Below are 21,597 nucleotides of genomic sequence, written 5' to 3'. Positions count from 1 at the left end.
AGAACAAAAGTTTTTTATATCGATGTGATGAACGTCATATCAAATTTTCAGAACTTAAAAAACATATTTTGGACAAGTGGACAAGTGGACAAACAGAATTAAATTTTCATTTTGGGAAGAAGAAGAAAATCTTATTTTGGCTATAACTTTTGAACGGAGAGTCGGATTTTGACAAATGACCCCTCATTCGACGGGTATTTTCAAAAGGAATACAACTAAAACATTGCGAGGGGGCATTTATCCCCACCCCAACAGCTCCAAATTTCGAAATTTTCACTTTTTCACTTTCACCGCTCTCTCTCCCAAGCCAATTGATTTTCTTAAAGTCTTGGTATGCAATCCTGTTAGTTTTCGCAATACCTTTCGATAGGTGTATTATTCATTATGATCGGACCATCACAGTAGATTTTCATTTCTTCGTGTATATATAGTAGTCGCCTTCGCACACTCTCCTGGTGCGCTTCGTCACTACATGGACTGCCGTCCATAGTGATGTATAAGTTTTTTTTTGTCAGGGGGCTCATCTTCTTTTACCTGTCGCCTTTTAAATGCAAAATGTTTTGTAAAGCAGGGAGTGGAATTTCTTTTAGACTTGACCATGACACGAATTAATTCAAGTTCAAACCATAAATCATCGGTTGTTTTTGTATAAAGCGAATATCATCTTTGGTTCTTTATGGGCATATTATATTTTATTTATATATATGGGCTAATCATTTAGTTGCCCCAAAGATGAGCTCGAAAATCGAAAGATATATCTTTAAATCTAAAATAAAATTTATAAAGCTGAAAAAACACTTGTTTTAGTATTTAATTTATACCAAGTTATTGAAAGAATTTAAATATATTACACTTTAAGTTCCAGTGATGTTATGCCATTTTATTTGTTAAAAAATTCTAGGAAATAGGAAATCCGCAAAAGCTAGTAATCTTTTCGTTTCAAAGAATCTAAACTTCTTAGCCCCTAGAAGCCCTATACTTTTCCCTTATTGTAATGCGCCTTTGGGCAACCTGTTAACGGTTCGTATTTCCCCGAATTTGCCGCTTTTTCTTCAGCGGAAGTGGCGAGGAAAAGCAGCATACATTTATCTATGCAGCTCACACCGCCCACAAAACCATCCCAACCCACCCACCGCTCCCCGCCCTTTAACCTTCGTGGGGTGATTTTCTACAAAAGATAACTGCGCTTTTCCTTGCGCCAGCTGGCAATGCCGTTCATTTTTCTCTTCTATTAGAAAACGAATGATTTTTTTTTTGTATAAGAGTGCGCCCATCTCTCCAATGGAAAAAAGCAACAGTTCGCTCTCTGTGATTTTACGAGCTCTCTTTTATTTTTGGGGTGTGCCGCCGCGGCGGAAAAACGTCAACAACAAGTGTTTTTCCCTCAATTCTACAAAGAGTGTCTCTCTCTTCTACGCAATTCTCTTCGAAATCAACTGCATTCTTCGGCTCTCCACTTCGTTTCGCTTCGTTTCTCCTCGGCATCGGCTTCGACTTCGGCTCTGGCTTCGGCTCCGCTCGTGCTATTTGGCCAAGTTGGAAAATCAGCCAAGAGAATCTACACTCGAAATCAGTTCGCGATGGAACTTTGAACACAACGGTTGTCACCGCGCATCTCGTTTCCGTTTTACTATTCGTCGTAGTCGCCGTTTTCGTGGTTTATTTATCGCGCTGAATAAATTCAAGCAACTAGCAATAAGTGTTTGACCACAGCATCCAACATTGTACAACAATTGTGCCTCCCAAAACCAAACCAAGCAAATCAAAAATAAATACACAAAGGAAAAACCCAAAAAAGTGTCTGAGAATATATCACCAAATAAAAAGAATTGCTGGATGGATTGTGCGTGTCGTTTAATTGATTTCAAGGATTGCCAAATGGCAAAAGTAAATTGAAACTGTCGTCGTTGTCGTCGTGGTCCGGGGATTAAAAGTGCAGATTATAACACGCAGAAGGAGAAGAGCTCCCATCCGGTGTCCTCTCATCGTTATTGTGGCCGCAGTGTCACGTCTGGCAAAGAGATTCGGCTTAAATTTAATTGAAACCCAAAGGGAAATTAAAAAGTAAAATACATCAAAAACCAAAGGGGTGAGCGATCATCACAAGTGATTCCGCCACTCAGAAAAACAGTGAAGTTCCATTTCGCTTGTCCGGCACAATTAGCCGGAAAGTGTTGTTATTACTGCTAACAAACAGCAGCAACTATAACAACTATTATCGCAGATCCGGGCGCTAGCAAGATGGTGGTTTTAGAAACTGCCAGCGCCCTTTTGGGCGGCCCGTATGCCCAAGGCGCCCCCGCCTTGAAAATGGTGCAGAAACGCTACATTGGATTACATCAGTGGCTGGGACCAATCCGCACCAAAGAGCTAAAGGAGCATATTGTAAGTTCAGCCGAACCCACGAAAAACATCTGTCGATAAGAAATGATTCACTGATCCGAAATACTTTCAAGTCGATAAACGCATTTGCTTAAAAAGATAACAATGTTTCGTGAAAAAGAATTGGAATGAAATGAATTTCACATTCCAGTTTACAAAATATATTTCTAAAAATGTATAAATTTAATAGATTACTAAAATATCTTAAAGATTTGTATATGTTTTTAAAGAACAAAGAAACAAAGTAAAAGTTTCCCAAGTTATGATAAATATTATCGAAATGTAGTGGTTTCAAAATGACTTGTAGATTGTATTTTATTAATACAAAGAAAGGAATTCTATAACTAGTACAAATAAAATACCATGTATTTTTATATCAGTAGCTAAAGTGACTCAGTGATGTATTACAGTTTGAGCATAAAATAAGTGCGATAACAAAACAAAGAACAGAAATATTTGTTTATAAAATATCAACTTAGTATTTCTTGAAACACTGAAAAAGACTCAGAGTTTTTGAAAGGGGAATTAAAGCGTTGGTTAAAAATATATTTTAAATCAAAACCTAATACAATAATTTCCAGTGTCGAGTAATTGTTTCCGTTGATTGTTTTCTTTGTTTGTTATTTGTTTGCTACATTCCTTGCTCAGTTTGGATTTCTATTGCCGATTTCGTTTTTCGATGGGTGATTGATTGGCACACTGATTGATTATTTTAGTACAGAGCCAAATCCCTTTATTTACGCTTTGAATGGGACAGAGCCTGCAACTTTTTGCATACCCGTTTCTCCAATGGGATTACAAAGTTCAGCGCCGAAGAATCTGCGTCAGAAGAAACACTTCCCTAATCTTCGGACCAAGACTAATGAGGCTCGGCGTTAGTAATTTTCTCACTGTGTGTTTGCTCTTTTTTTTGCGTCTGGTTATGGGTTCTATTTTTTATTAGATAACCACAGAGACCGAAAGGTAAGCGAGAAGAGTTCACTCTTGGCTCTAATTAATGTGGGTGCCTGTGTGCGTTGGTCGGTAAATTTATGGCCCAGGCTTAAATAGCATATGAATTATGCTTTGGGCCAGAACCAAAAGTGGGAGGAGGACAGAAATAGAGTGGAGGCGAGATAGAAGAGAGAGTGCATTTTCCAATTGAGTGATTTATGCGCTTTGAAAATCCCTGTAAAGTGACTAAAACAGTATACCAAGGGAGAAGGGGTTATAGAACATCATCATCATCATCATCATTGTGGAGGCATAATCACAGTGCACTCTCGCTATAAAGAACATTCGAATGTTGGCCCCCAAAATTGACTAAATAATAAATGTTTATAATTTGTTAGGCATTGCAGTAGGGCAATCTGCTGCTAACCTCAGCAGCAGCACCTCCCATTTCATATCACCTCAAATTCACCCACATATTACGTATTCGACGTGTGCTGCGCACTTAGGTTTCCATTTCTCTAGCAGCATCACAAAACCAACCAAACTGACTGACTGACGCATATCAAAGTGCATAACCAAGTACTTAGTTCGGTTATGGGCAAAAAGGGGGGACCAAGGAGGAGAAGGAGGAGTGGTTCATATTCAAATGTTACTGGGCTCTCGACCAAGTTACTTGGGGTTATTGTTTTGGGGGCAGAAAGGGGAATTCGAGGAGTCCAAATGAGAGATGTCATTGTCAAGTGCCTGTGACACTCTGACGGTAATTAGATGGAAATTTTAGCCAAAGAACACAGGCGAACGGGAATGGTGGGATTTTGTTATGCAAATGGAAATGGATTTTATGGATCCATTGAATTTTGTTTTGGTCTGGGGAAAAGTCTGGAAAATGAATTAGAAAGTAAATCACATAAATATCACTAAATTGTTGCATCATTTAGTTTAAAATAAAAGGTTTTCATCTTGGAACTCAATTCTATTTTCCAAGTATCACTCTCCGTGTTTCTCGCCTTCTCGTTTCTTAATTTCCAACTGCCCGGGCAACTTTTCAAATAGATTAACTTCCAGCCAAACTTCTCGACAACTGCAATCTGCTGCTGCTGCTGCTCTCATGTCTTCAGTTGACCTGCTTAAAAGGCCCACAGAACCGCAGAACCACAGGCTGCCTGGGGCAACAGCTGTCGTGGGTTTTCAGCCACCTCGAACCTCGAACCCCAATTTATTCCTTCATTCCTAAGCCGCAATACCGCCAACCCACTTCCCACATCCACAACCCCCTCGGCAGTCAGTGGGTTAAGTTAACCTCCACAAGTGGCCATGATGCCTAAGATGCTCGCATCTATCTATCCTATTCGTCTTGTCTTGTCCGACTGCAACTTGAAAACTTCACACAAGTTAAACACTGAAAAGTGCTCGAGGCGTACAGCAAGAGGCTTTTCTCGAAACTCCAAAAGGAAAAACTTATCTTGTTGTTGTTGGCCTTTTCTAAATGTCATTACATCAGTTGCCGTCCCTGTCGCTCCCTTAACTTGGTTTTCCATTTTTCCTATTTTTTTTTCTCCTTTTATCTGATTGCAACTTTGACTGCAAATCGTTGTGTTGCCTCCGATTCTCCCTCTATCCCTCGGTTCTGCTCAAGTGCATTTGGGTTATGCTCAAAGATATATATAATAGGGGGAGTTGTAGGAAGCCGCGAAGAAGCTCGAGCAACGCGGCTCTTGTTCGGCGGAACGTCATCAATTAAATCACGCAACTTTCTATGAAATTAGCCCAGCTCAGCTAAATCAAACCAGCGATCATGACTCCTGATTTCCCAGTTTCCTTTGTGGTTTTTTTTCCACTCAGCTTTGATTGTTCTGGGTTTTCCACCTTAATCCAGAATCTGCAAGTTTCTTGGTCTGAACTGCATTTATCGTGTGAGCTTAGAAATACTCTTTTCCTATGGCTAAATAGAGGAATTTGATTATTCAGTAGATGTTTTATTTTTTATAGGATTTTCTTGAGCTAACAAGACAATGTAAGTAGTAGCTCGACTATCAGATACTTGTTACTCATCTAAAGGAAGTGCTAGGGAGAAGGAAATATGCATGCAGCAGAGCGACTGCTTGCTTGCACTGCTTTAATTCCATTATTTGCTCATAACTTTTTAATGAATGGTCCGATTTGAAAATTTTCTTCTACATTTCAATAAACACCATTTTATTGGAAGAAATGAAAAATAAAGAAACTGTTTTGTGCACTTTACCCAGATTTTAGAGACTTTACAATTCGTTGTTAAACATTCAGTACTGAAAATTCCGTTGGTATTTCTTTCATTTGCTCATTTTTCTCTGCTTGCCTTGCAAATTGCAATTTCCAAACATAATTTCAATTATGGGCCAGCGTGTGTGAGGGCCAATGCACATGTGTCTATGGCTCTGCACACCTTTTTGTACCCCCTTTTACCTTGCAACACCTGGTTTGTTGTTATATATTTCTTTTCGCTTATATTGCAATTTCTCGTTTCTTATTTAGCCAGCATTCGTGTTCGGTTGCAGCTGCAAGTCTCTTCTATCTCCATCTCTCTCATTATTTTACACCCTTCGTAAATTAAAAGTTAATAAAAACTCACAGGTAGCTCTAATTTATTTTTAATATTTATTTTCATGTTTCTCGTACGCTGCGTTTTAAATTACAGCAGAAAGAAAAATATATAAGTACGTGGAGCGGAAGAAGAAGGGAGATGGAAACTGTATTTATTTCAGCTTCTGCGGTGTTGTGCAGATTTTATGCATTTTTAATAAAGCAGATGAACGGAGTAGCAGAATTTTCCGTTGGCAGCGGTGAAAATTGCAGCAAATTAGGTGCCATGGATTCCCATTCAGAGATGGAGGGTGAAAAACCCAGGCGCATGGAAGATATACCTCGGTTTTCCCCCCTCAACACTCCGTCCCTAGATATTTGCGATGTGTGGAAGGAAAACTGCGGTATTAACGACTTTATGTGGAGCTATGGAGCCGTCGGAAAAACTCGATGTGATGGGGGGAAAGAAAAGGGAAAATGCGAACACCAGAGAGAAAAGATTGTGGATAAGTTTGGTTTTGATTCAGTTTATTTAAGTATTTTTTTCCTTTTTTGGTACGTGGCTTGGTTCAGATTTGGTTCGGTTGTGTTTTTCATTTGGCATGCAGGTGAAAACTGGAGCAAGTTTAAAAAGGGGAAATTCAAACGGATGCACAAGAAAATGTTGCAAAGAGAGGGGATTAAACGTGAAGAAAAATTGCAAAAGAAATGTTTAATTATGGACAAATTTCAAAGTAGTTCCATAATATGGAGAGCAAAGAATTTTCTCGAAAGTATTGTATTTTTCTTGTTTGCTTTGCCCACCACCCCACCTATAACTTCATTAAACTTCAGCTTCTGTCCTTCTTTCCCAGTTTCCCAGCAACATTGTCATTTTTACGAGTTCCCGAGACTTTGTGAACTAATCTCATCGAATGCAATCCCATCAACTGCATTCGAACCGTGTTTCCACCTGTGTCCAAGAGGTTCTCATTTTCTTCTCCCACCTGCCGCCCATTTTTCTGGAGAGTTCGGTAATGAACTTAACTCAATCGCAATATCCAGCCATTTGAACTGCACACTGCAATCGATTGCAAGTCATTATATAGTTTTTACCTACCCACCCACCCACTCAAACGAACAGGGGGAATTTTTTAATTAATTTTCTGTCAACGCTTGCAGAAAAATGGTCGAGAAGAAGAAAAAATCCCTGAGAGACGTCGACAAAAAAGTATCAAAAATGTCTCATTTCATATAATTGTGTCCAAGGTCCAGTCACGTGTTTCAATTTCGTTAAGCGAGTGGTGAAGAAGAGGAGCAAACAATAAAGTTATTAACAACATGTGTTGTCTGTCGTCGACAAATTTATACCATCATATTTTCCGCATTTCCCCACTTGAGGAGTTTTACTTGCGATTCGAACAACATCTTGATCTTATGACTTAAAGCTGTGAATGGCTTAAAGCTAAAATGAAGGGAATGTTTTCGGGGGTTTAGTAAAGCTGAAAGGTTCAGTAACTTGATTATCTCGGGAATGAGCAAATGAAAGGCAAAAGTCAAACGAGGAAAGCAGAAGAATCATATTTGGGTTCCAAGAAGTTTGGCGATTCGGAAGGGAAAAAAGTAAAACAAAATTGACAACGCCACTGAAAAAATAAATGTTCAGGTAGTATTAAACTGATTTTTATGACGAGGTTTAGATGAGTTTTGTTTAATGGTATTAAAAAATTTTAAAGTTAGATAAAAAGTTACAGCTTGAAAAAAAAAAATAGTTTTTTCTTAGTGCAAGATAGAGGTTAGTCCAGTTGCACAGTTTCTGACATACTCACATGGATAGATATCTTATGACGTCGAACCTGAAACTGAAGTTTTGAGGTAGAAGTTGTGTGTTTTGGCAAGTCAGCGGTGGCTCAGCTTCAATTTTCCACCAGCCACCGGGTTTTGGCACATGAATTTGAATTCAAAGTGACAGCAGAGAAAACTGGGGAAAAACACCAGCACCAGCGAGAGATAAAGAGAGAGACGCAGCCAAAAAAGAGAAGCTATCTTGGGTGAAAAGTTTTTTCTTCAGCTCAGACTGCAAATTGGGTTAATTAAAAACTGCTCGAGGTCATACGTAAGTCATAGCCAAAAAATGGGGGGAAAATGGGAGCTGGGAACTGAAAACGGGAACCAGAAAACCAGACAAAAAAGAACGCTGCTAAAAAGATGTGACAAACTTTTTCAATTAAACTTAATTCTCATCTTTTTTCTGTCGCTCATCTTTTGCTGCCACTTTTTTCCAGCTGCGCTTTAAATGCCTGACAAAAAAGCGTCACAAATTGAATTTTGATCGATATATAATGCATAGACCCGAAGGATAAGTTCGAGGACGAGGCCGAGAACGGAGACGGGGGCGAAAAACGCTCTAGGCATGGAAAGCAAAATGACAGCAAATTAGCAGAGGCATAAAAAAGGTCGCACCCAAACTGGAAAACTGCTAGAAAAAAAGCCGAGATGAAAAGTTTATTCTTATTTTTTTTTCTCCTCTTTTTACGCACGTTAAAAGAAGTGCGGAAAACATATAGGGGGAATATAGGAAGATAACGTCAAGGCTCGATGACTCAAATAATTGGGTTAGCTCCGGGAGAGGTGTTAAAAAGAATATGTACATAAATACATATATTATAGAAATTCTAGGTAACCAAGCTTATTGTTGTTACAACCCAAGAGGAAATCGAGATTTTATACCTCATATCTTTTACGTGTAACAAACAATACCATAAAATATAAAATACCCAAGCATTTAGCAATCACTTCACTTAACACCTTTCGCTGGCGTTTCACCCACTAAATAAAAATTCCTAGCCAAAAATTCCCTTTAACAATTTCAATTTTCTTTCAATTGTATGCATCTTCTTTCGAATGTTTGACACATAAAAACACAGACAACGAACTCTTCTGATTTCTGATAGCTTTAGTTTTCATGTTAAGCACTTAACAAAATAAAACATTAAAAGAAAGAAAATGTAGGAGTAAAGTAGAAAATTCACGCGCCAGTTTATTGAACCGTACACATATATCAATGGTTGGATGGGTGGCTACAACGAAAAGGGAATTCCTTTCTGACATGCAAAAAATGTTTGAATGAAAAGTAAGCAAAAGTAGCCGCCGTTTGCTCTGCTCCTCCGCCAATTTTCCGCCGTCCCTCGGAAAAGTTTCCCCAAAGAGTTTTTCCCCCACCGAGAGTGTCATCCATCTGCCATGCCGCTACAAATGTGCGAGCATGTTACATATGCTCCTCTTTTGGGTGTGCGAGTTTTCCTCTTTCATCAAACGTTGGGCGCATCATTTTCCCACCCATTTCACCCAAACCAATTCTGTCTGTAGGTCTATTTGCCAGCCGCTGTTGCATTTTGGTCTCTGCGCGCTGCATATATATAAATCGATAATTTTCCGCTCAAATGTGCGGAAAATTTCGTAGCCAGGCTACAACTCCTTTTTCCATTTTCCTCCCTTTCCCCCTTTTTATTATTCGACCCTTTGGGGTTGCTATTGCGGTGGAGGCTCTTAATATTAAACATTTTTAAATCTTTTCTACTCAAAAGTACGTTTTCCTAGACCTACAAATTAATACATCATCACAACTCATTTATTTTCGATTTCTAAATGAGGCAAAGGAATTGGCGTAAATATCAAAAGAACTTGCTTGTTTATCTAAGGCAAAAAAAATCTTTTTAAGTAAACCAATAAAGCATTTATGTGGTAAAAGTCCGGTATTCGTGTGTAAATATTTGTGAGTGCTTGTACCTTTATAATGATTTTCATTTGCTAGAGAATATGTATTGGCTTACCGCCATCAATTATATAATTATTTCACACATACTTGCCATTTGGCTCACTCGAATATTTCCATAAATCCCAAATAATTTAATTTCATAATTTCCATGTCAAAGTTCTGTGTCAAAAAATTGAGCAAATAAAAAGAGCAGAGAATATTTTGTGGCTCACTGGAAGTCAACGACCCGTCTTAAAGTAGTTTATTTCTGGTTGTGTGTGTGTGTCGGCCAGCTTATAAACGTGTCCGAAGTCATCTGCTGCCGGCTTAAAGTTCTTTGGCCCATGCTATTCGTATGCCACCCGTCTCTGGCCCAAAAAATCATTCAGTGTGTTGGCCAGTGGCTAGAGAATCATGTTGAAAAAAATATTATGACTTGATTTCTGGGGATTCTTTCTGGCTGTGTCTTGTTTATTGCATGATGGCCAAGAGCTACAAGTCAGTAAGTCAATTGTCAACACTTGAAGCACACACATTTCTTTTCTCCACTGATTTTTTGTGTGTGTTTTTTTTGTGCCAACAAACTTTGCAACTGGTTTTGGTGTGTATTTTATTTGATTGTTATGATTATTTGGCCATTACAAAGTTGACTAAACTTTGGGCTGATGACTACAGAATGATTTCATTGTAATTGTTTGGAATTCGTGTGCCTCGCAAGTGGGACAGCCGAAATTTAAAAGGGTTTCTAATTTATGAGATAATTATACCAAAATTGCTCGCTTGTTTTAGCTGTTAAATAAATTGTAAACATGTCTCTGGAATTTCAGAAATACAATTTAATCTGATGAAATATCTGACATAACTTAGAAGTATTTGTAAAAAATAAATTGGATAAGGCATGAATATTTAATACATTAAATTAGAATTATTGAAATGTTTTAATTTTTTTTAAGGTTTATATAAATTTGTGAGGATTATAATTAAAACGTTAACCTGTCGCAGGAATATTAAAAAATACATTTTTATCTGACCCATTGTTATGCAATTATTTATAAAACGAAATCTATTGAATGTCAGAATACATGCAGCAAATTAATAACCATTATTTACTTATTCAAGATAATCATGATAATTTATTGTATTGCTAAAGTTCAAAGAAGTTCACATTTTTTCCATTCTCCAGTTGTTTGATTGTTTGTTTTGTTTTTTTAATAAGTCTAAAGGGACAAGTTGTCGACCCAATTATGACAGCAATAATGACGACAGCCACAAGAGTTCAACTCGAAAGCCCGGCCAAACACAATTATCCAAAAGGGTTGGGTTTTGCTGCAAAGCATAAAGAATAAAGCATAAAAGCATTTAACAATTAAACATAAAAATGTGAAATGATAAACTCGTTTTTGTACAAATAAATTGCAAATGCTTCTAGCCAGCCATTACTTTAATTAGTCAAATATTTAATGCACTTCTTTTTCTCTGCTCTCTTACTCTTTGCTAAACCCTTTTTAGCGGGAATCCGAGCAAAGGGAATAGAAGGGAAATACAACAAAAAGTGGAAACATTTCCGGCTTCCGCCAAACTGTTTCCTGGCCAACGATAAAATACTTTTTTATGCCAAAGCTAATGTGTATGTGTGTGGGGGGAGGGGAAAGGGGGAAAAATAAAGGAGATGGGCAGGGTTCCATTTGGAAAACCTCTCGAAAACGGAGCCGTTAATTTGCGCTTTGCCTTTTGTGAAAATGGCGCAAGTTTCGGTTTATTTTTTTCTCCCGCCCTCCTCGCTTTTACATTTGGGTACTGATTTTTTTCCATGGTTGTATTTTAAATTGTCTGCACTTAAATTGAAATTAACGAGGCGTAAATTTTTTGGTATATGATACCGAAAAAAAAGGATACAAAAGCGGTATTTTTTTTGAGTCCTCGTTGCCTTGGTTTGATTCTTCCCCTTTAATTGGGCGCTAAGTGTGGAAATTTAATGCGTTTCATGTTGGGCTCTCTCTCTCTCTATAAAAAAAGGGGAAAATGCCAAAAGAACGAACCCAAGAGCTGTCAGTAAGAATTATTGTGCCTGTAATGCAATGCGTGCTGCAAAGGGGGCGTGGCACATCATCACACCCACACTAGCACTCGCACACATTCAGACACAGGAGACGCCGCCTTGGTGGAAATAAAAAGCCGCAAGGATTTATCACTTTGGCATTGCTCTCATCCCCGCAGACCCTCCTCTAGTATCTTCTGCTCTGCACTCGCTGCTCCTTTGGTCCGAGACACATCCACATCTCATGCTAACAAGTTCTCCCCTCAACCTCAACCTCAGCTCAGCATCAGCATCCCAGCTCACTAACTGACTCTTGTGGCTGGCTTGCATGCCAGTTACTTACCTTTGGCTGGAGCATCGGTGCACTGGGAGAAATCCAGTAATTTATAGAGGAATAATAAAATAAAAAAATTACAAATAAATCTCAGAATTCAGAAAATGGTTCACAAAAAAATGATATAACGGTGATATATACATTTTCATTTTTATATCTCAAGATTATTATTATCTCTTGATAACATTTACATTTCCGGTTAAAAACAAGAGAAATAATAATATTTTACAAATAAATTCCAGAATTCCGAAAATGATTTTCAATAATGATATGAATGAAGTTTCTCAAGATTATTATTATCTCTTGAGTTTCCCACATTTTCGGTTTTGTGTACCAAAAGTGGAAGAGAAGAGAGGAAAGAGGAGGCCAAATGAAGGATGATGAGGAGGGGCGGGAGCTCCAGTGGAGCCAGTGGGTGGAGATGGCAGCTTAAAATGCTCTTCTCAGCCATCTGTCGTAGCATATGTAAAAGGTATTATGGCTAAAAGCAAAAATATTGCATTCGACAGTGCAATTTGTTAGCTACGACTATTTGAATGATGTCGATGCTGGGGGAATTGTGGGGGAATGGGATGGAAATTGAAGATATGGTTGGGGCAGCGCACAGGGATAGATAGATTCTAGGGGGCCAAAAGTTAGCCATATTGAGTTAAGTGCGTTTTGGATTTGATTTCGGTTTTCAGAGAGCGACTTCCCTGCTCTGTTGTGTTGTGTGTTTGTTTAGTTGCACTTGAGTTCTGGTTGCCGGTGGGCAGTGGGCGGCGCATTGCATTGATTGGTAGTTAACCCATAAGTCATGTAGCTGGATATTTAAGTATCTGCCGGATACTCCACTGGCATGGTTTCGGCGAAGGGAAGATAAGTAATTGGTTCATAACTTAGGGGATATTTAACAAATAATTAAAACATTTCCATATTTAAATATTAAATATGAATAGTGAGTCCCAAAAGTATACCATATCCTAAAATGCACATGTATGTGACAGGTATCTGGCAGATACATTTGGCCCAAACGTGCCCGGTACAGTGAACACGGTTCGTTCTTCTCGGAAGTGTATGTTCCTGCTACGTGTAACGTGAGTTGGCCAAAGTATCTGACAGATACATATGCTCGTGTGCTGGTGCTGCCTACAAAACTGACAAAGAGTCAACTTTTCAGCCTATGGCCAAACGTGCCCGCCGTGAAGCGCGTTTGAAAAGTGTCAAAGAATCTGAGAGATACCTCCACTGCCATTTCTTTCGGTTCCTTTTGTACTTTCCATGTCTTTTGCAGAGCCGTTAAATGTGTCACGTAAGAACAATTATGGAAACTCCCACAGACAAACTGTGTCACACGTCAGCCTCAACCTCGGTGAAATCAGTCAGTAGTCGGTAATTCATAAATGGTCGAGGGAAAACGGGAGAGAAAACACTTTTCGGAACCCCTGAATATAAGTAGTAGTTACCCACTGTCGAGCATTCGTAATGAAAATCCAATTTCATTGCTTTTAAACATGGAAACAAACACTGCAGTGTGTGAAACTTTCACCCAGAAAGTATCTGCGCATCCGTATGTGTACAATTATTTATTGTGGAAAACCAGGCGCAGAGAAATGAGTTCTACGTGCTGCGTTTGCTGCAATTGCAGTTGCAGTTGCAATTTTCCATTTGCAATTACTGCAGCTCCCATTCCCAGCTCGAAGCTCCCAGCATGATCACCAGATCATTAAGCATTTAACCCACTTTTCTCGTTTTGTTGTTCTCATTCTGTGAATTCTAAGCTTCATTTCCTCATTGAAAATGGCTACGAAAATGGAGTTGTCAAACGGGGGAAAAACAAACAATTAACATTTTATGTTCCAGCGAACAAATTTTAGAGCTTTTCAAAGGGGGCAAAAACGATTTGCGGCAAAATGCATTTCCCGGGGAAATGGCAAACTGTGTGGGGGGCAAAGTGGGGAATATAATCCTCTGCAAGCTGCTGCTCATCCAAGCAATTCATAACTTTGCACTTACAAATTATTTAAGCAAATTATGCGCCTGCTGCTCCTGCCGTTGAATCCACTTCATCAGCCGCTTAGTAGCCAAGAAGAAGAGGATGGGCCCTTTCATTCACATTCATAATCGTTCAGAGCCAAAAGTGTAGGTTATATAAAAATGAGCAAAAAACGAGGAGAAACGTCGAAGAACTTTTGCGTAGACTATGCCAATGCTGGCACAAAAAAATGTAATCCAAAAGTTGAGTCTATCTAAGTTGCACTTGAACACTTTTGAAGACGAACAAAGTTGAATGAGCTGCCAAAAATATAAAAATTGACCCAAAAAATGTTATACTCTGCTAATAAACAGTGGAATATAATACAGAAAATTCTAAGTATTAAATATATTTATAAAATTTAAATTAAAGATACTTTGTGACAAGTGAGGGGAAGAAAAAAACATTTTGAAGTACTCGTACTCCTCTTTATAAGTGTACACCACTTATCTAACTTCAGCAACTCGAACATATTGCTCATTTTATCAGTCAACCACCAAGGGAATCCATTCCCTATATCGTCACCACCCCGAAAAACCCTTTTCGACAGATTTTTGCGGGCGAAACGCCTTCGCTGACAAGCGTGTAATCTCAACATAAGTGGTTGAGAGCCGTGGAAGCCACCACAAAAAAATTAAATAAAATAAAATGAAGAGGCGGGCGCCTCGGTTTCTAACCCTTTTCTGCTGGCAGAAAAAGAGGGAAGCACACGGGTCTCTCATACACACGTGGCCTAGACACGTGTCATGTGGCACTGTTATCGCAAGGACTGCAGGCCTACCCGATATCTTCCCTCATGTGTGATATGGAAACGGAGAACAGAGCTTGATGATGTCTCATAAAAATTCACTCACTCAAAGATTGCAATCGAATCAATTTGTGTGAGGCATATTGAAATGGAAGCCCCCCGGGAATGGAGCAGATATCGATGGGGCCATAGAACAGTTGTAGAATTGCTATTCTTGACGGGAGAGTTTTTTTTTAATCAAGTGATAGGGGTGATGACTTCATATGCAATGAAAATATTGAAATTTCATACTTAAGAACATATGAATTGTGTAAAGATTGGTATTCCTTTTTCAAAATCGTTAAACAATTAAAATATATTACTTTTTATTAATTCTTATAAATAAGAAAATGGTAATTATTACGCAAAGCACATCGCCTATCTTTCATTTTAAATAAATTGGAATTTATTTCTTAATAATAACACGTTGTCAACTATATATTCATTTAATTCCCTATAAATATTCAATCAATAAAAATACATTTTCCCTACATTAAAAGATTATTTGAGACGGATTTTTCTGCGTTGCTAGAATAAATTTTCCAGTGGTGCATCAGATAAATATGATTTCCGTGTCACGTGCACGAGTTTCTGTTTGTTTTTCCTCCGGTCCAACTCCCCCGATGCCCATATTCTCCATCAATGACAAATAACCAAGGGAAACTCCCCCGCGTTCTCTCAGATATTTTCTTTTTTTTTCCCCTTCGCACACAGCTGTGAAACATTTTGTGGTCATGTTGACAGAGCAGAGAAGAGGGGAGGCGAGGAAAAGTTGCTTTGGGGAAAACATGTGTGTGAAATCACTTCAAACTTAGAGGAAAGCCAAGCCACCCGGCGAGTGTATCTGATAGATACAGATAGAAAACATATGATGCTCACTTTGGCCACCGCACAATTTATATAATGATGTCGCACTTTTGCTTTCGGGGGAATATCAATTTTGTTCTTGGTTTGTTTGTGCTTCTTTTTCTTTGTTGTTGTTGTTGCATTTCGGCAATAACTATTTATTAGATACATAGATACATTGTTGTATCCGCTGCGTGCCTTTTCCTTCCTTCCACTCTGGTTTTGACTTCTCTGCTGCGCTGTACACTGTATACTGTGTGCTGCTCTAAAATGCAATTTTATAGCTGTCAGGGGAATTTAACGCCAAGCGCGAAAATGCCAAAACCTTACAATGCCCTGCCCTTCTCTGCCCCTGCCACGCCCCCGCCACTCGCCGCCCCTCGTGTCATGTTGTGCCTGCCTCCACTTTTCGCCCATCGCTTGTCTTTTGTTTACGCTGCGCTAGTTTTTGGCTAACGATAAAGTGTCAAGATATTCCTTTTTTCACTCCATTGTTTTTTTTCCCTATACATTTTTTCCTTTTTTTTTTGTATTTTTTTGTGGGAGGAGGGGTACGACACTTGCAACAAACAATTTTCCTTTTTTTTTTTTTGCCCTATGCATTGCGTGCAGAGCGTAAACAAAAGGAAGAAAAGCAAAAAATGGCCAGCAAAATAGAACCTCTGAGCCAATATAGAAAGAAGTTCGCTTCGGAAAAAACCGAAACCAAGCGAAACCCCACAACACCACCTCATCTATGAACTCTCCGCACTGCGTGTGCAGATAATAAAACTAAATAAATTGATGGTCTTTGTGCAGAAACTGACAAGTTGCAGGCAAGTACGAAAAACGTTCGATGGCCATATTATACATAGATGGATACGTGTATATATATGTAGCTTATATAGCGGAAATATTCAAACCGAAAGGCAATAACAATACACAAAAGATAGCCCAGATAGATATACACAGATATTACTTAGTTAGATGCATGGACGTCCGTAGTAGATGGTCTTTGGTAGATGGATAGTGGGGAATGCCGGTCATTTATCATCTCCAAACAAATGGAAAGCGCATTGCAGGACTGACGGGAATCGGGATCGGGAACAAAGGAAAGTTGTTTGGGGACAGTGAGGTGAGAATGCCGAGATTTCTATGAGAGAATTTAGGGAACTTTAAGCGGAAGTATTTAAGGGAAATCTGTAGAGTTTACTTACAAATCTTGCAAATTAATAAAAGCTGTCCCTTGCTCTTTCTTCTGATTTTACCCAATTTATAAGGCAGCCAATTATAGTATAATATCTCACTGATAACCCAATTTTCCTTTCAAGGCCAACCACACCCCCTTTTCATTTCCACCCACACCGTTTCATGGGCATAAATCAACCACGAGAACGTAATTAAAACATAAACAAAAAGCCGATCCAAAGAGCAGAATAAACCAAAGGCAAAAAGTGCACAGATGTGCCTGCACAAACATTTTTTCCCCTCCATTATCTTCCTTGTTTTGGCCATAAACGAATATCTCTTCTCTAGCTCGGGGGCAAAAGTAAATAAACAAAATATTAAGCTAAATTAAGGGTAAAAGAAAAAAAAACAACTGTAAGCGATGGGCCCAAAAAGCTGCAGTTTTCGAAACAAAGAACATAAATAAAATTGAAATGAATTAAAAATAAAAGGGAATTTAACTTTTGGTTGAATTGTAAAAGCTGAAAGGGTTAAATGAATGAAATATTAATATGATTAAGACCCCCAAACATGGAAATTTAATTTAATTTGCAAAAAAAAATGTAACAAACAACTGATGCCAAAAATCAAAGGATAAGGGAAGGGGAAAATCGGGTGCTAGGGATCAGCGGGAAACACACGCAGGTTCCGGATTTTTTTGCTTTTCTTTTTTTTTGGGTTGAGATGAAAAGCGGGTGGCTATCAAAAATTTAAAAGCTTTTCATGTATTTCCCGCTGAGCTACGGCGAACTCCTCCGCGGATATGTAAATGATATTTTCGAGTGGACGTCAAACGCAGCCATGTTTTCCGAGCACCACCCACAGCCCACCACAAACCACACCACCTCCCTCGCTTCACCTTTCTCTGAAGGCCTTGCCGCCCAGCACCACCCACACCGCCAACATTGCGGTCGGAAAAGGCCACAGGGCAAGCGGCATTGGTTTCTGTTCCTCCGTTCTATAAGCCGCTTTGCCGGCCAATTTTCATCTCGACTCCCTCCATCTCTCTCTCCGTCTCCCTCTCCTTTTCCCTTTATAGGCATTTTAAATTTTCCATTGCCCGGATTTTCAGCATTTTACAAGCCATGAATTTTTTAATAACCCCCGCTACAGTACCCTTGCCAAAAACGCAAGCGACAATTTTCGCGTCAATATTTATGAGAAGCGACCAAATTGAAGTTGACAACCTGCCCGGCTCAGAATCTGGGTAAAGAGTCGACTGTCGTCGACTTTGTGGTATCGCCTTTGAGTTTTTTTTGTCTTTTTAGGTTTTTGGTCGAAGGAAATGCCAAACAAAGTACAAGTTTCCTTTTGTTTCGACTTGAATGGAAATTTTACAGCGTGTTCTATGAATATTTCAGGGGCTTAGGTTGAATATTTGGTTGGACCCTAGAAAATTCGAGGAAAACTATGGCGAATTTTATAGAAAATAGATAACTGGGCTTTTAAAGAAATGTTTTAAAAATATCCAAAAATATTCTTAACCAATTACAGAACTTCTGCCGACCAATATTAATCTGAATTTATTAGAAACCTAGCAGGGAAAAGTTAGAAGCTCTTCCAATTTCTAAACAGAAAGATTTATTATATGCACAATTCTCCCACTGAATGTCGTTATAAATCTCAAGACCTTAACCGTATTTATTTGTCAACATATCTGAAATTGCATTTTCCACAACCATTTCTCACACTCGTTCCTTCTCTCTCTTTCTCTTTGCAGGTAGGTGACAATGTACGTAACTTCTTTGGTGGGAAATCTCTCTGGCTATCTGCACTTTCAATCCCAATCTCTCTGCCTCCCGGGTGATGTACATATTCCCATTCCCGGGCTGAAAATTCTTCGCAGATGGCTCTAACCGACCGACCCGACCATCAAAACATTAACCACTCAAATTGGCTTATTTATTAACAATTGCCGATTGTGTTATATAATCTTGTGCTAAACAAAATCTTCCGGCCAAGTGCGTCATTGCTAAAAAGTGGGTGGGGTGAAGAATATTAGCAATTAAATTGTATTTACTGAACTCGAAGCTTAGCAGCCGAATGCCGGCAAATGGAATTTTGTTTAGGCAATTAATGGCAGGCGATAAACAGAGAACAGAGACCAGGTGAACTAAAATATATCTTACGGTTTCTGCATCGGAGAGTGCCATAAATTTTGGCTTGTCTAAAAGAATTAATGCCACTTTTCAAGGACACTGGCGAAATGTGTGTATTTAGATATATGCAATTAATATATCCAAGATATATGGAGGTATTTATGAGGTGGCATAAGGTTAGTCATCAACTCTTGGGGTGGCGACATTATCAACCAAGAAACTTCGCGTCATCGGTTCTATGGGATAAAAAATACCCTAATAAATTATAAGAAAAATATTTCATATATCTGTGAAAGGCAGCATTCAATTTAATATTTCGAAATCCACAAACAAAACATACACCGTATAGCTGCCTCTATCCCACTATGAGTTTCGTTTTCTATTTTGAGTTTATTTTTACACCACACCTATTTTTGAATCACCGCGTATAAAGCTATTAAAATGTTGAATTTATTTGATTAGGAAAACTCAACTTAGTCAGCCGGACAGGCAACTAAATTTAAACTTAAACAGAATCGCTTGATTTTAAATCGCTTTTCTGTAGATTCATTTGCATTGAAAAATTGACAAAGATGTGACGTCGAAAAAAATTCAATCAGCAAGTGGAAATGGGCTCCAAGTCCAATAAATAATTTGCATAAAAAACAAATGCCTATAGATAGGCAATTCCACGTATAAGACTTCAGCACACACGCTGATAAAATTTATACCGGCTTTTTGAAGGATTGTTGTCGTCTGAAAAAACCAAAACAAAGGCGAATATAATATTAATAAAACAAGTTGCCAATTTATCTTTTTGACTTTGAAAACAAGTCAGACGGCTTTTAATTTGATTGGTTGTGAAAGAATTTGTAGCATGGCCAAGTCAAAGTATCTATAGACACATATCAAATTGAATGCACTAATCAAAAATATAGTGCAACAACAAAGTGCGTTTTCAATTAGCAAAGTTTAGCCAGATTTTGCTTCCACCATGTGTTCTGCAACCAATATTGTTTCTCAAGCGATGATAATCAAGAAGCCATAAAAGTTATATAACTTTTGTTATGGAGTCAGTCAAAAAGCGTCATAAAATAGACACAAACACGCCATTCCATCTGCCAATACAACTTACTAATTAACTAGACTAGCCTAGTCAGTCAGGTCGGTTCCTAAGTCCAGTCATCACTTTGAACACTGCTTGGCAAAAATAACCGAAATCACAATCAAAATCTATAGCAAGTTATACCTGAATGGAAAATGTCAAGATCGTAAACAAACCAAAACTTAAATAAGAAACGTGTCGTCTATGGGAATTTAAAAAAAAAGCGCGAGTCAGCTTCTGAGTAGCCATTGCGTTATATTTTAAGATATTATTGACTGATTTCAAAAAAATTCGAATTAAAAACAATTTAAAGAGATAATAACAAAGTAATCGGATTTAAATTAGCATTGATTGATTGATTTATTAAAGAAACAAAAGAAATTATTAAAGTCGTTGACTTCGAATAATTTATAGGAAATCATTAATCGTTAGTAATTACATTATTAGAGACATAATTGTGGTTTGTTGAAATCAAAGCCGAGCTACAGTCACATTTATAAACTTATGAGGCAACCCTCGCTAAAACTTGCTTCATAAATTTCACAATAATTTTATTTCTTAATTAGAATCAATTATTTGCGTTTCTCTGGCTTTGAGTTTCATTTACGATTTTTTGGTGTAGATTTTTGGCTGTTTCTACCGCAACCACGAAATATAAAACGATACGGACTGTAGGTCCAATAGAAATGTTTTGTGTTGGTAAACCGACAAAGAGCCAAAAGCAGAAGACAATTAATAAGCAACGGTAATCAAACGGAAGCGGCAAAGTTGGTCTAACGATCTGAAATGTTTATTGTGTTGGTGGGTTGGCCAATTTCCGGTTGACCGACGGTTAGCGATTATGTAAATGCGCTTAGAATGCTCCAATGCAATCTGCATAAAAATTATGGATCATCATTCACTTAGAAACTGTTGAGCCGTCATAATGAACGATAATCACGTTTAATGATGATTTCAAAATTAATCGAATTGGTCTAACAAAAAAAATACAAATTTGTTTTTGTTTCTGGATACTTGGATTTATGTTTTCTATTAAGAAATATTGACAGTTTAACTAATTTTTGAGTCAGATATGTTACGTATTTCAAATATTAAGCATAATTAGTTCTTCTTGACAACCACTTGATTATTTCTCGGGGCTAATTAATCAAGACCTCGAAAAACCCCATGTGAACTATCCGATGAGATCTGCAGATTGCTCTAGATTGACAAATTTCGCCTTCAAATATCCAAGAGACCCACACTCATTACTGTTTATCTGGGGATCTTAGTCTCGGCGGCACACTACTGTGTCGATCATTTCGAAAGCTTGAAGAAGAATCGCAATTAAGAATTCGCCACACGAAGAAAGAAGTCGGGGCGTTAGGAGGAGTCGGAAGAACCGGTTGAGTGAACGAATCTTCTTTGCTCATTGCCTTCAAATGGGTGTCAATGCTGAAGAGGCGACGACGACGACCGTCAAACAAAATTAAACCGGTTCTTCAGAACCTCCACCTCGAAAGCCCCCTTTCTTCGGAAGCGGGAGGGGTGGGAGCTCGATGGTACCGTTAAGTAACGCGGTCAACATAACGGTGAACCA

The 21,597-nt window shown here is 38.4% G+C and overlaps 1 protein-coding gene across 8 annotated transcripts in view; it reads left to right on the top strand.

Annotated features, from left to right (window-relative positions):
- Window positions 1–21,597, top strand: part of pum (pumilio) — a 192,476-nt gene that overhangs the window by 92,943 nt on the left and 77,936 nt on the right. For 2 of the 8 annotated variants that reach the window (XM_070217619.1, XM_070217618.1), the window contains exons 1-2: window positions 1,564–2,385; window positions 18,556–18,567. The exons of 3 other annotated variants lie outside the window; for them this stretch is intronic. In XM_070217619.1, the coding sequence (XP_070073720.1) occupies window positions 2,242–2,385; window positions 18,556–18,567 (156 nt within the window). In that variant the 5' untranslated portion in view covers window positions 1,564–2,241. Of the gene's footprint in view, window positions 1–1,563; window positions 2,386–18,555; window positions 18,568–21,597 lie in introns of those variants that run through there. 3 more of the 8 variants (XM_017144775.3, XM_017144773.3, XM_070217615.1) reach the window with 2 other exon arrangements.

This window comes from Drosophila takahashii, chromosome 3R (assembly GCF_030179915.1).
Source record: "Drosophila takahashii strain IR98-3 E-12201 chromosome 3R, DtakHiC1v2, whole genome shotgun sequence".
Lineage (NCBI taxonomy): Eukaryota > Metazoa > Arthropoda > Insecta > Diptera > Drosophilidae > Drosophila > Drosophila takahashii.
Note: the sequence above shows the minus strand (reverse complement) of the source record. Positions and strands in the feature narration are given on the sequence as shown.